The sequence below is a fragment of the Schistocerca nitens genome, chromosome 1 (assembly GCF_023898315.1).
Source record: "Schistocerca nitens isolate TAMUIC-IGC-003100 chromosome 1, iqSchNite1.1, whole genome shotgun sequence".
Classification (NCBI taxonomy): Eukaryota; Metazoa; Arthropoda; class Insecta; order Orthoptera; family Acrididae; genus Schistocerca; species Schistocerca nitens.
The window spans coordinates 480921624-480937210 of record NC_064614.1 but is presented as its reverse complement, the minus strand read 5'-3'; the positions used below and the strand labels follow the sequence as shown (position 1 = coordinate 480937210).

At 43.8% G+C, this 15587-nt stretch overlaps 1 protein-coding gene across 1 annotated transcript in view; it reads right to left on the bottom strand.

Annotated features, from left to right (window-relative positions):
- LOC126255348 (mucin-2-like) overlaps positions 1-15587 on the bottom strand; it is a 54765-nt gene that overhangs the window by 18959 nt on the left and 20219 nt on the right. The window contains exon 2 of the mRNA XM_049955390.1: positions 5625-6030. Within this exon, the coding sequence (XP_049811347.1) occupies positions 5625-6030 (406 nt within the window). The remainder of the gene's footprint in view (positions 1-5624; positions 6031-15587) is intronic.

Sequence of the window (15587 nt, the reverse complement as noted above, 5' to 3'; positions counted from 1 at the left end):
TTATTTATATTTAAGAGCTTCATAAAGTTTGCATATAACTCCACTGGCTATACTGTCTTCATAATGTTTGTGTTGTTGCAAGCACCTGTTATTCGATAAATCCATTACTTTATAAAGTCTTCTACCTACGTCAGTAGCTGGCTATGACATACAGCCTATTGGTTTTCTTATCCATTAATTGCTGATCACATACTGTATATCTAACCGCCAACCTATATGAGGCAATTGTCCTTATTATCACTCACAATCCTTAATTCTTAGCTAAGCAGAATTCCGGACTTCCCTGTTTTTTTTTTTCGGTGAGTGTGGTTGATTTACTGCGGATGGACTCGTTCGATGAAAGGGACCTCGGAACAGAGCGTACAGAAATCAGATACCTGGAGGCGGTGTTACATAAATGTGGCGATCTTGGATAGTCTTAATTGATACCAATAATCTTCATTTGTTTCCGTGCACATTTGAGAGTAATCTTTTTTGCGCTTCTCTTACTATTGATTTTTAATAGTGTTGCCGTATTTGTCGTTGTGATTATCGGCGGTAATTAGTATTAACCGGTTGGGCGCAGTGAACTAATATGTTAGCAGTGTACATATGCCACACCATGGTCGGATTTCAGAATCTTATCTGAAAACAGCTATATAGCTACAGGACCTTTTTTATTTAGTTTGAGTTCTGGAGTTTATCCCGTCTCATTGGTCAAAGTGAGGCTGGCGTTCTTTAATTTATACTGGCATGGTAATGCAGCAGTGCAGACAGTGTGCGCCGGCCAGGCAGTATGTCGCTTAATTCTCTTCGCGCGTCTCACATCGCCATGGGTCACATGGATTCTGCCCACGGCCGCAAGCGTGACTTCGTGCGACGCCATAGAAGCTCTGAGGTGCAGATGAATGAAACGTTTGAACAGCTGTACCCACAACTAGCTAGGTACAGCATGTAGCAGAGGAACGTATGTTTTTTACTATTTTTCCGCTATTTTATATACAGAAAAAAGTGTTACATTAAATAATATATTTTTATTGTATTTTGAAATCTACATTTAATTAGGTTCGGAAGATAAGGTCATTAAGTTGACGCCCATTTTGTCATATGCAAATTCGGAGCCTCTCCTCAAAGCTCTGCACGGATTTCTCCAACATTTCATTCAACACAGCTTCTGCTTCTTGCGAATGGAAATTTTTAGGTCATCGATTGTGCACATTTCAAAGAAACGTGACTGACGCCCGAACAACAGGGACTTACGAGCGAAAAAATAGTGCATTGAGAATGGTTAGCCACTAGCCGAAATCTGGATTTGCGTAATAGAATCTAAAAAAGGACGACTGATTGCTGCTCTCTATAATTTATAAGCCACGTAACAGTCGCTGAGTGCACCCACTTTCCGAATGGAGTTTCTGCTGTGTTCCTCTGTTGCCTGTTGTCACATAGGAGAGATGTTTTTAAGGTCAGAATTTGATAGTTCTGAGCTAAGATTCTGAACGATTTGTCTCCCAGCTGCCGACTGGTGCCGATCGGCGCGCGCCAGCTGATTTTTGGGGCATGTGTGTCGCAATTACAGTAGCGCTACCCATGTTCTGAGGATTCAAATGGCTCTGAGCACTGTGGGACTTAACATCTTAGGTCATCAGTTCCCTAGAACTTAGAACTACTTGAAACTAACTAACCTACGGACATCACACACACCCATGCCCGAGGCAGGATTCGAACCTGCGACAGCAGCAGCAGCGAGGTTCTGGACTGAAGCGCCTAAAACCGCTCGGACACAGTGGCCGGCTTGCTCTGAGGGGCACTCTACATACTTACTTCACCACACAACTTCTGTTGCTTAATTGGTTATAATTTGTGGCCTTCTTTTATCTTATTAACTTTGAATTCGTGAGCCGTCCAGATCAGCAGGCTTGCTCTGAGGGGCACGCTACATACTTACTTCACCACACAACTTCTGTTGCTTAATTGGTTATAATTTGTGGCCTTCTTTTATCTTATTAACTTTGAATTCGTGAGCCGTCCAGATCAGCAGGCTTGCTCTGAGGGGCACGCTACATACTTACTTCACCACACAACTTCTGTTGCTTAATTGGTTATAATTTGTGGCCTTCTTTTATCTTATTAACTTTGAATTCGTGAGCCGTCCAGATCAGCAGGTCTTGATAATCAATATAACCTATTGTATTCCTAAGTTGTTGATCTCAGTATAACAGTGTTTTCATATTACATAGAGGCCAAACTCAACGTTTAGTTACTTAAAAAATTAGAGAAGAGAACAAACATTGCACTTGCTCGTCTTCTATTTGTTCATTGACTAGGGAGTGTAGTTCTGATTTCCCCTGGTCTATAACATAACTTTGTGTTGTTTCATGACATTAACGAACTTTAAAACAGAGAGCACCACTTCGAACACACACTCTTGACTTCAGGTTACCCTACAAAAGGAAGTCAGAAAATGATAGATCAGGAGAGCATATGGATCGAGAAACATTGCCAAATCAAGAAATGACATGTCCTGAACCACTTCCACGGGTGCTCTCACCGTGTGAGCTGTGGCACCATCCTAATCGATACATATTTCTCTCGTGTTCACCCGATGCCTTTCCAGTTCTGGATCCAGGAAGCAGTTCAAAATTTTGATGCAGCGCGCTGATGGCACAGCATCGTGGTTTCCCGCTCTTCAAAGAAGTACGGACCAACAATCGCTATCATGCAGACACCGCACCACACTGTTTGTTACTTTTGAGTCGTGGAGAGGTTTCTGGTGTAGTTCACGTGGGTTCTCCGACGCCCAATACCGACAGTTCTCGACATTAAAGTTGCTATCGAGATGGAAACGGGCTTCGTCACTCATTATTATTAGAATGCCTGCATCTTCCGTGCGAATGATCTCCATTGAGCCACAAAATTCTTTTTGTTGTACAAAATCTCTTTCATTTAGCTGTTGCATGATTATTTTTTGAATGGGTGAAGTCTGAGATCATCATCTAAGACGCAATGAAGCGAACGATGTGACATATCCAACGCTATAACCTGTCGCCTAACCGATCATTAAGGACTAACAAGAACTCCCCTTCTCACTCTGTCTAGGTTTTCCAGAGTTCAAACCCAACGGGGAAAACCACAGATCCAGTACTGCAAAACGCCTCAACCCATCGGAGTAAGGTGTTTTGATCTGGGAAAGCACCTGGACTTTCGACATTAAAATATTGTTGGAAAAAACGTTGAACCACGATCATAGAATCATTGTTTCTACAAAACTGCTCGGCAACAAACACCCGAAGCTCTCTTCTCCAACGCCGGCCGGAGTGGCCGAGCGGTTCTAGGCGCTTCAGTCTGGAACCGCGCGACCGCTACAGTCGCAGGTTCGAATCCTGCCTCGGGCATGGATGTGTGTGATGTCCTTAGGTTAGTTAGGTTTAACTAGTTCTAAGTTCTAGGGGACTGATGATCTCAGAAGTTAAGTCCCATAGTGCTCAGAACCAGCCATGATGGTATGGCCGGCCGCTGTGGTAGAGCGATTCTAGGTGCTTCAGGCCAGAACCGCGCTACTGCTAGGGTCGCAGGTTCGAATCCTGCCTCGGGCATGGACGTGTGTGATGTCCTTAGGTTAGTTAGGTTTACGTAGTCTAGGGGACTGATGACCTCAGATGTTAAGTCCCATAGTGCTTAGAGCCATTTGAACCATTTTGTAGTGGCATGGCGTGTACAGTTGGAGTGATATGGGGCTCCTGACAGATCTAGATACCACTCTGACAGGTAAAACGTACGTAAGTATCCTGTCTGAGCACCTGCATGCACTCATGCCCATTGTGCATTCCGACGAACTTGGGCAATTCCTGGCCGGCCGCGGTGGTCTCGCGGTTCTAGGCGCGCAGTCCGGACCCGTGCGACTGCTACGGTCGCAGGTTCGAATCCTGCCTCGGGCATGGATGTGTGTGATGTCCTTAGGTTAGTTAGGTTTAAGTAGTTCTAAGTTCTAGGGGACTAATGGCCACAGCAGTTGAGTCCCATAGTGCTCAGAGCCATTTGAACCATTTGGGCAATTCCAGCAGGACAATGCGACACCCAACACGTCCATAATTGCTGCATAGTGACTCCAGGAACACTTCAGAGTTTAATCACTTCCGCTGGCCACCAAAGTCCCCAGACATGAATGATATTGAGCGTATGTGGGATGCTTTGCAAAGTGCTGTTCGGAAGACATCTCCACCCCCTAGTATTCTAACAGATTTATTATGGACAGTCCCGCAGGATTCGTGGTGTCAGTTCCCCGCAGCACTACTTCAGGCGTTAGTAGAGTCCGTCGCACGTCGTGTTGCGGGACTTCTGCAAGCCCGGGGTGGGGCTACACGATATTAGGTCGGTGTGCCAGTTTCTTTGACTCTTCTCCTGCCTCGGGCATGGGTGTGTGTGATGTCCTTAGGTTAGTAAGATTTAAGTAGTTCTAAGTTCTAGGGGACTGATGACCTCAGATGTTAAGTCCCATAGTGCTCAGAGCCATTTGACTTTTCAATGTAGTTTAAGGGATGTGGTTATGTTAGTTTAAATTTTATTTATTCATTACTTTATAGAACTAGCTTGAGTTATCACAACTTAAAACCAAGGTACATACATTGGTAAATTGTCTCTTGTCTGAGATTTGGATTCTGCCTAATTCCATTTTTGACTATTTGTTCCTAATCTCATGCTCTTTAAGCAGACAGCCACTGTCTACTTATGAGAATTCAAATAGTATTCACATGATTTACGTAAAGGTTACATTTTACATGGTTCCAATGTCGCTCATTGCCTGTTGCCATCTGGTGCGTTTGTAGGCATCAACTGTTGTGTTAACCAACAGTTTGTTCATGCTTGATGTATTATTCTGAAACATCAGTTAATTAGAATATTTTCTATCAGTTCAAGTAGTACATGAATTCCTATGGTGCTTTGCCGAATGTATTTTGAGACAGACCACCTGAGTGAGATGAAGCTCTACGGAAGGCCATGATTTCAAATCTCAAATTGATAGTATTGATTAAAAACAGTGTTGGTTGCAGTTTTAGTTTTTATTTTTCAACTACGCGTTTCACCTTATTTAGGCATCTTCAGGTTATCTTAATTTGGTATTTCTTAGAAGGATCATTTAGTCAGTGCAGCAAAAGGGCATCGTCGGGTATAACAGGCCAACATCGCCTTCGTTAAACTCAGTAAAAACTTTTCTAGAAGGACACGAGTGACACCAAGACCTGCATAACGCGTTATGCAGGTCTTGGTGTTTTATCTTATTTTAACGAAGGCGATGCTGGCCTCATATATTCGACGATGCCCTTTTGCTACACTGACTAAACGATCCTTCTAAGAAATTAAGATAACCTGAAGATGCCTAAATAAGGCGAAACGCATAGATGAAAAATAAGAAACTAAAATTGCAACCAAGACTGTTTTTAACCAATACTGTTAAGCACTGGTTTGCTGTATGCCACATATGGATTGGAAGAATTTCTCGAATTGATATTCATCAAATCTGAAATACTAAGTGTTTTATGCTGGTTATTTTTGGACTGTTATAAATAACTGCGTTCGTTTGAGCTTATCAGCTCTGTGGTATATCGGGCGACCTCGGGCCTTGTACCGGCGCTAGCTGCTGGGCGTACCTTGTCGAGGGCGCCGCGCAGCACGCTCTGCACGCTCTCCACCACGTGCCGCACGTCGTCGCTGTCCTGGCCGGCGCCGGCGTCCTCCTCGGCGCTGAGCAGCGCGGGCTGCGCCTGCCCGTCTTCCGGCTGTTGCAGCGGCGGGCGCGGCCGGAGGCGCAGGCGCAGCGGCTGCCCGCCCGCGGCCAGCAGGCCCTGGATCTGCGCCAGCGTCATGTGTCGCCGCACCAGGTCGCCCTGCTCGTCGAACGTGTAGAACTCGTACCGGTCGGGGGACAGCAGGGCCGCCGGCGAGCCCGGCGGCGGCGACCCGGCCACCGGCCGCAGCGGCCTCCCGACCGCGTCCGCCAGGTACGCCTTGGTGCCGTCGCCCAGGTCCATGATCACCGACACCGACGTCACCACACTGTGGGCACACACGCACTTCGCTGACTAACACTGCAGCCAGTGTTCACAGAAGCGACCGCGTGTGTAGCAGGCTCGCATTCCATTTCATCCATTAGCAATCTACACTACTGACCATTAAAATTGCTACACCACGAAGATGACGTGCTACAGACTCGAAATTTAACCGATAGGAAGAAGATGCTGTGATATGCAAATCATTAGCTTTTCAGAGCATTCACACAAGGTTGGCGCCTCTGGCGACACCTACAACGTGCTGACGTGAGGAAAGTTTCCAACCGATTTCTCATATACAAACAGCAGTTGACCGGCGTTGCCTGGTGAAACGTTGTTGTGATGCCTCGTGTAAAGAGGAGAAATGCGTACCATCACGTTTCGGACTTTGATAAAGGTCGGATTGTAGCCTATCGCGATTGCGGTTTATCGTATCGTGATATTGCTGCTCCCGTTGGTCGAGATCCAGTGACTGTTAGCAGAATATGGAATCGGTGGGTTCCGGATGGTAATACGGAACGCCGTGCTGGATCCCAACGGTCTCGTATCACTAGCAGTCGAGATGACAGGTATCTTATCCGCATGGCTGTAACGGATCGTGCAGTCACGTCTCGATCCCTGAGTCAACAGATGGGGACGTTTGCAAGACAACAGCCATCTGCACGAAAAGTTCGACGACGTTTGCAGCAGCACGGACTATCAGCCCGGAGACCACGGCTGCGGTTACCCTTGACGCTGCATCACAGACAGGAGCGCCTGCGATGGTGTACTCAACGACGAACCTGGGTGCACGAATGGCAAAACGTCATTTTTTCGGATGAATCCAGGTTCTGTTTACGGCATCATGATTTTCGCACCCGTGTTTGGCGATATCGCGGTGAACGCACATAGAAAGCGTGTATTCGTCATCGCCATACTGGCGTATCACCCGACGTGATGGTATGGGGTGCCATTGATTACACGTCTCAGTCACCTCTTGTTCGCATTGACGGCACTTTGAACAGTGGACGTTACATTTCAGATGTGTTACGACCCGTGGCTCTACCCTTTATTCGATCCCTGCGAAACCCTACATTTCAGCAGGATAATGCACGACCGCATGTTGCAGGCCCTGTACGGGCCCTTCTAGATACAGAAAACGTTCGACTGCTGCCCGGGCCAGCACATTCTCCAGATCTCTCACCAACTGAAAACGTCTGGTCAATGGTGGCCGAGCAACTGGCTCGTCACAATACGCCAGTCACTACTCTTGATGAACGCTGGTATCGTGTTGAAGCTGAATGGGCAGCTGTACCTGTACACGCCATCCAAGCTGTGTTTGACTCAGTGCCCAGGCGTGTCAAGGCCGTTATTACGGCCAGAGGTGGTTGTTCTGGGTAATGATTTCTCAGGATATATGCACCCAATCACATGTCAGTTCTAGTATAATATATTTGTCCAATGAATACCTGTTTATCATCTGCATTTCTTGTTGGTGTAGGAATTTTAATGGCCAGTAGTGTATGCTGACACAGCAGTGTTCTTAAAAGTCATAGCAAACAAGCTTTTACTAGCGTGAAGCTCACTCCTCATTACGCACGTTATTTCTTACTTACCTTGTTTGTATTACATCACTTTCTTTTCTGTTTATTTGGTACACATTTTCCAATTGATTTTAAACGAACTCCGGATTGAGCTACAAACTTGAAATTTGAAACATAGCCCAGAAGTGGATGACAACGCAATGTTAATGCACTTTTTTGTCGGTCTGTTCCATAGTGGTAATGGTGGTGGAGAAAAACATCGATAACACGTGATATCTCGGCTGCCCTGCAGGAGGGGCATGTTGTGCGGGTAGTGTTTGAATGTGTTCGAAGATGTATGTGAGTGGGCGGGCATGGCTGAGCAGAGAGAGGAGGGGAAGAGGAGATGGATATCACTTTCTTGTCCCTCTGTCTATTGGGCCCAAAATTTTGCAGTTGATTATAAACTAACTTCCCAATGAGCTAGAGACTTGAAAATACATTGCTCAGAACTAGATGAACACACGGTATTGACTCACTTTCTTTTCTGGTGTGCACGGGTGTGTGCTTTGTTTACCAGTGTCATTTTTCAATGAACCAAAGACTTGTAACTTTCAACATAACACAGAACAGGATGACAATGCAATATCGACTCGAGTTCTTGTGTGGTGTGCGGTGGAGCGACGTACCACTGCCATTTCCCCCTTCTCCGTTCCCATTGCTTCATGGGAAGCACAATCGCTGGCAAGCCTCCAACTGTGCTCGAATCTACCTAATTTTTACTTCCATGGTCTTTACGAGATATGTGCAGCAGGAAGCAATATATTGGTTGAATCAGGTGAAAAGAAACTGAAATTAGCCTAAAATTTAGCGGATGTCTCTGTTGCATTCTCGTCAAAATGTTTGAAATAGATTGAAAAATTTCATTCTCATAAGAGTAAAAATCAAAAAATAATGGTTTAAATAAAAATTAATTTTAACACACCACGTTTTAAATCAGACTAAAAAGTATAAAATAATTTCTCCTAGCTCCGCACGGATTCCTAACCCCACACAGATAGTCCTCAAAATTTGTAATTGTATAGTAGCTATAAAAATACTTGTAAGATTTAAAACGAAAAAGTGGTGCACATGCCACACACAATTGGTGCATGAATAGTTTAACTCCTTACTATTATTTGTTGCAAGTGCCCCATACTTTTGTTTTAAGTATTACAAGTATTTTAATAGATATTAAAAATTTACAGCCAAAAATTTTTTGGACTATCTGTATGGATTTAGGAATCTTTATGGGGCTAAGATATACTATTTAATAATTTTAATCCAATTTAAAAAATGGTATATTAAAAATTCATTTTTGTTTAAATACTTATTTATTTATCGTATGGCACACGACTGCAGCCCAAATATGGATATAAATACAACAGTTAACAAGAATGGAAATGTACAAGACAAATAAAAGTACACAAAGGTTGTGATAAGCATCACGTAACAATCAGACAGATTTAAATATACGGAATGTGAGACTAGTTTTTGTTACAGATCAATGGTCATATCTCGGACGCACTTCATAGCTTGAGTTGTGGCTTCTATTCGTATGAAGTCCTCAGTTGATACGCCATATTTTTTATAGGGCACACTTTTCCATAGTGTTCCCATCCGCCTCTAAGTCAGAACTTCGGCTGTCCACAAGTCCCCGTTTATAAAGCGTGGCCTTGTGTCTTGTGTGGCCGCTTCAAGTACGGTTGAGTTTAGAGAAGATTTTTCTTGGGAAGTTGAACCCTTGCAGTGTTTTTGAGGGATGAGTTACAAGATAATGGTTACTCAGTTCTCTCAGTCTTTTTTCTACGTTTCTATGAGGTTAAAGGAGTCCTGTACTCTTACACAGTTGTTGTTCCAATTGGTTTCCGTCATTTCAGGTGTGTATCTCGTAAATTTAGAATTAGATCTTGAACAGGTAAATTTTTTAGTCGTCTGTCTGTAGTATTTTTTCCCATTCTTTATACCTGTTTTTTTATCGTCTTACCTTTGGCGGAGCTATGTCACTGCTGACAGAGAGTAACGGACCTTCATGTACCGGTGGTTATATACATGGTTCTGTGGAGCTGGACGTATACCTTGTTGGTATGATAACGTTCTTGCCAGGCCAGTGCACAGTACTGTGCAGTAGTAAAGACTATTGACTTTGTCCCCGTTCGCAGTGCGGATGCACCTGCACCCCAAGAACTATCAGTCAATTTTCTGGATGAGGGATCTAGAAGGGTCTTTACAAGCAGCACGAAAAAATCACGCACATGATGAAAAAGGAGGAGGAAGAGTGACAAACTCATTAAAACCCGGGCATCACCTGACTTAGGTGACAGAACCTTGTGAGGGACCACTCCTAGGGTGACAGAAAAGATCTCGACAGGAATGAAGGTGAGAGAATGGATCTCGGTAGGCAGAATTAGTAGAAGACATGTCACATAGTAAAATCCACTTTGCATCTGACTTGGATCAAGCGCCATGGTGGTCAGCGTCTGTTTTCCACAAAACTTAAAATTCAAGAACAAACCCTTCCAGCCTTAACCAATGAGTTCCATTACAAAATGATCCCTGTAATTACATGCACAATAATGGAGCCTTTGTACTGATAGAAAAATTACCCCATGAGGTAGCAAATACTCCACAATCAGTGGCGCAACTAGTCTGTCGGATTCTGGGGAGACTACGCTGAGATACTACAATCCCAAATCAGAGGAAAGCGGAGTCATCTGATCAACTCAAGCCAAAAATAAAAGCCTTCTTTGGCACACTCAGTATTAACTCACTTTTAAATCCAGGGAAACTCTAAACATTTGGATCACCAAGAATAAAACAAAAATTTTAGACTTGCCAGATGAGAACACCAATGGATTTTGGAAATTACAGACTGTCAGAAGTAAAACAGACGAAAGATCCTTAAAAATATCCACCGTCTGGGGGTTGCATTTACAGTTTCACGTTATTAATTCCATGATCGACGTAAAGCCTGCAGGCAACAGATTACTGATAGTTTCCTTGAAACGTGCAAATAAAATGAACATAGTATTTAACGCTCGTATGGTGATCAACCAAGAAAATATAACAAACCCAGAAAATGTAAATAAATAGTAGGAGGTGTCAGAAAATACTGTCTCGAAAATTCCAAAGAATCATGCCAAAATTCTAATAGACAATTTTAAGTCACAATCAGGGAAACACGGAAAATTCAGGAAAACAATTGGTGACTTCTCTGCACATAAATGAACCAACAAAAATGGAAATAGACTGTTAGTACTGGCTAGAAATTTTAACATCAAAATTATGTCAGCCAGTGTTAGTAAAGAAACCTCAAACCCAAGAACACGTAGTGATCACCTAATAAGAATAAAAGTGAATTCCAAATTGATCATACCACAATCTCTCTATAAACATCACAAAGAGATTTTAAATGCTTCAGCATGCAAAGGAGCAAATATGGAGGCAGACCACTACCTAACTCGAGTGAAACTAAATTTAAAGCCCCAAAACTTCAGTAAAAGGATATCAGGAATTCCTAAATTTGATATTAGTAAAATCCAGCCATTGTTATTACCAAACGAACTTGACAAAACGCGAGTGCAAAACTGGAAACAACTAAACCACACGTTTATCGCAACTGCCGAAAACCAACTTCCTTCGCAAACGTGGAAGATACGTTCTTACTGGAATGAAGATTGTGGACATGTGGTAAAATTTCGAATCAAGGCATTCAAAACAAATCAGAAAATGCACATTTCTATGCCCCGACAACTAGAAAAGAAGCATCAGAATTAATTATACCAACGAAATGAGGATAATTAACCCCATAAAATTGAAGAATGTTTTCACAAAAACAAGACCAGAACTTTTTAGAAAACTTTAAAACAAAGATAATGGGTATCAGCCCCAGAATCTCTGCTTCAAGAAGGAAAATAGACAATTGGGATTAACCACCAAGAAAACCCCAGAGTCTTCGCAAATATTTTAAAAATGCTTCTAAATTGTCCTGAGCCTACCAGAAGTTCTCCTAAAAACAGTCCCGATTCACAAGCACCGGATGAAGAACACATTACTAACCAAATCAAAACATTAAAAAATAACAAAGTCTCTGGTAAAGACGGAACTAAAATCAACTGGCCCAAAATCTTAAAAGACATTTTATTGATCACGCAGAACATTTAACAAAGTGAGAAAATTTCGGTTGAATAGCAAAACCGCGTTGATACAGCCACTAGATAAAAAGAGAGACATAACTGCAAAAAATAATTATGGACGTATGTCCCTTCTTCAGGACTCATACAAAATTCTGTCTCAGTGTCTCCTGCACCGAACACAATAATTTGAATGATAAACTGGTGAGTTTCAAGCAAGTTTCAGAGTAAGTTTCAAGCATGTTTCAGACCAAATGGATCTTACCCAGACCAAATTTCAATCTGAAGCTTCGGGGTTATTCAAAATTATGTTACCACTCTGGATGCATTCCTTGTCATGAAACGAATAAATAAATAAATAAATAAATGAAGACCTACGTATGGCATTGCGGCCTGGGTGGTCCCGAAGGGCACATTCAGCCGCTTACTTTGAAACCTTACTGTACTTTATCACAATGGCATCTTTCCTTCTCGAATGTGAGTGTTGTGATTTTAAGTATATGTGACAAGTGTAGGTGACTGTAATCGGTCTGTGGAGTGTTGTATCATGTTTGTGTTGGATTGCATAAAAAATAAAGAAAAAAGTCGCTCAAATGACATGCAGAATGTGTAAAGAACTAACTAACATGGCAAACTGAAGATACAACACTACTGGGAGGCTTTAGAACACAGAGCTATCTGACATTTTCAGTTGCAAGGAAAAATGCTGCAAATGGCAAAACACACACACCAAAAAGTTTTGCATCACCTCGGTTCCGGGAGTTCCGGTACCTGTACAGAAAACTGGAACAGAGGTCAACATAAACATAATTTCCGCCACTTTTATTGTTCATGAAAACCATACATTGCATGTTTTACCACCATACAACGAGACCTTCAGAGGTAGTGGTCCAGATATCTGTACGCACCGATACCTCTAATACACAGTAGCACGTCCTCTTTCAATGATGCATACCCGTATTCGTTGTGGCATACTATTTACAAGTTCATTAAGGCACTGTTGGTCCAGATTGTCCCACTCCTCAACGGCATTCGGCGTAGATCCCTCAGAGTGGTTGGTGGGTCACGTCGTCCCTTTTCAATCCATCCCAGGCATTGTAGTTAAAATCTTCTGCGTTATTAGGCCGCGTCATATTTATACTAAAATGATCGACGTTTCGACCCCTCTTCTGGGATCTTCCTCAGGATCTTCTGGTGTCCACTACTGCTAGAACACTGTCAGACACGAGTGTCGCGTCCTCTTATAAAGGGGAGTTTTCTCGCCAATGGTATCCACAGGAGATTAGCCAATGGTATCCACAGGAGATTAGCCAACAACGCCTCTTCTTCTGCATCAGAGCGGGAATATTAGCCTATGACTATGGCCCACCAATCGTAGCCATATGAATTTTAACCAATACTATCACTTCTCCAGCTCGAACACGAGAAAACTCCCCTTTATAAGAGGACGCGACACTCGTCTCTGAAAGTGTTCTGGCAGTAGTGGACAGCAGGACATCTTGAGGAAGATCCCAGCAGAGGAGTCAAAACGTCGATCATTTTATTAGAAATATGACGCGGCCTAATAACCCAGAAGATTTTAACTACAGTGACAACGGCTACGAAAGCCTGCAGAATTACATGTACCAGGCACGTTCGATAGCGTTCATGTCTGGAGAACATGCTGCCTACTCTAGTCGAATGATGTCGTTAACCTGGAAGAAGTCATTCACGAGTTGTGCACGATGGGGGCGCGAATTGTCATCCATGAAGACGAATGCCTCGCCAATATGCTGCCCATATGGTTGCACTATCGGTCGGAGGATGGCATTCACGTATCGTACAGCCGCTACGGTGCCTTCCATGACCACCAGTGGCGTACGTCGTCCCCAAATAACGCCACACCGAAACAGCAGGGAACCTCCACCTTGCTGCAATCGCTGGAAGGTTTGTCTAAAGCGTTCAGCCTGAACGAGATGCCTCCAAACACGTCTCCGACGATTGTCTGGTTGAAAGCATATACGACACTCATCGGTGAGGAGAATGTGATGCCAATCCTGAGCGGTCCATTCGGCATGTTGTTGGGCCTAGCTGTACTGCGCTGCATGGTGTCGTGGTTGCAAAGATGGGCCTCGTCATAGACGTCGGGAGTGAAGTTGCGCATCATGCAACCTATTGCGCACAGTTTGAGTCGTAACACGACGTCCTGTGGCTTCACAAAAAGCATTATTCAACATGGTGGCGTTGCTGTCAGAGTTCCTCCGAGCAATAATCCGTAGGTAGCGGTCATCCTCTGTAGTAGTAGCCCTTGGGCGGCCTGAGCGAGGCATGTCATCTACAGTTCCTGTCCCTCTGTATCTCATCCATTCCCGAAAAACATCGCTTTGGTTCACTCCGAGACGCTTGGATACTTCCCTTGTTGAGAGCCCTTCCTGGCACAAAGTAAAAATGCGGACGCGATCGAACCGCGGTATTTACCGTCTAGGCACGGTTGAACTACAGACAACACGAACCGTGTATCTCTTTCCTGGAGGAATGATTGGAACTGATCGGCTGTCGGACCCCCCCCCCCCCCCCCCCCCCTCCGTCTAATAGGCGCTGCTCATGCATGGTTGTTTAAATCTTTGGCCGGGTTTGGTGACATCTCTGAACAGTCAAAGGGACTGTGTCTGCGAGAGAATATCCACAGTCAACGTCTATCTTCAGGAGTTCTGGGTACTGGGGTGTTGCAAAACTTATTTTCGTGTGTGTAGTTTTCTGACTGGTTCTCGGCACACTTGATGCTAATCCCCATATCCGTTACTGGTTCTGGCTTCCTTCAAAACTGGTACTGAACTGACCCTACTGTCTATGGGGCAGGGCAGAGTACGAGTTAGGTTTTGCGAAGATCATAATTATTTTTCTGCGGCGTGGGGAGGAGGGGGAGGGTGGATGCAGCTGCTGCCTTCCCTTGCCCCTTGCTGAGTACACCCTTGTGTAGGTAAACAAACATTTCCTGGAACAAATTGTGTTTTTTCAGAGTCGACCTAATCGTAAAAAATTGCGAGGACTGTAAAGTCTTAAGAACGTACAGCTGCATGTAGTGTTAGTTTTAGAAAACGATCTGACTGAATGTTAGGAGTTAAATTATAGTACTTCTAAAAGGCAATATTCCATTATGGGCGAAGCACAATGATTTTGAAGAACCGACATTACGAACGACTATCGTTATAAGTCTCAATCATTCCCCCCAAACACTCATACGTACACACACGCGAGGGAACATATTTTTCAGAAAAGTTGAGCATTCTTTAAGAAACCTAAAGCAATCATTGCACAGTGTTTATTTTCAGCTACCGAAATCGACCTCACTATGGGCATATAGAGTGTCATGGAACTGCACACGGAAGAATTTTTTGTGCCATCTATTTTGTCTAACAGTATTTCTGGGCATTCAGTTACGTTTATTAATAATATATGTTTCATGTGTTTCAGTCAGCTGGCTTCATTTCTGCTGCTTGCACGTACGATATGTTATCGATTCAACTCCATCTTCGTGCATTCGTACCGGTATCCAATCAATCGACTTCGGAATGCAGCGAGCTAATCAAACACCATACTCGTAAACACATTATCTGATCAAAACAGTCATGACACGTTTCTGTAATGCGGAACTGAGCACTAGATGTCATGAGAGGCGGATCCAGCAGTATAATAGGAGGCGAGGAGTGTTATATTTTCAGTAGAGAAGAAATAAAAGCAGAACGGGTCGGTCAGGAGGCCTCACTGACTTCGAGTGGTGACTAGTCATTGGATGTCACCTTAGTAACAAATCCTTCAGATACATTTCAACCCTTCCAAAGCTGCCCAAGCCGGCTGTTGGCGATGTGACTGTGGATTGGAAACGCGAAGGAATAACTACAGCTAAACCA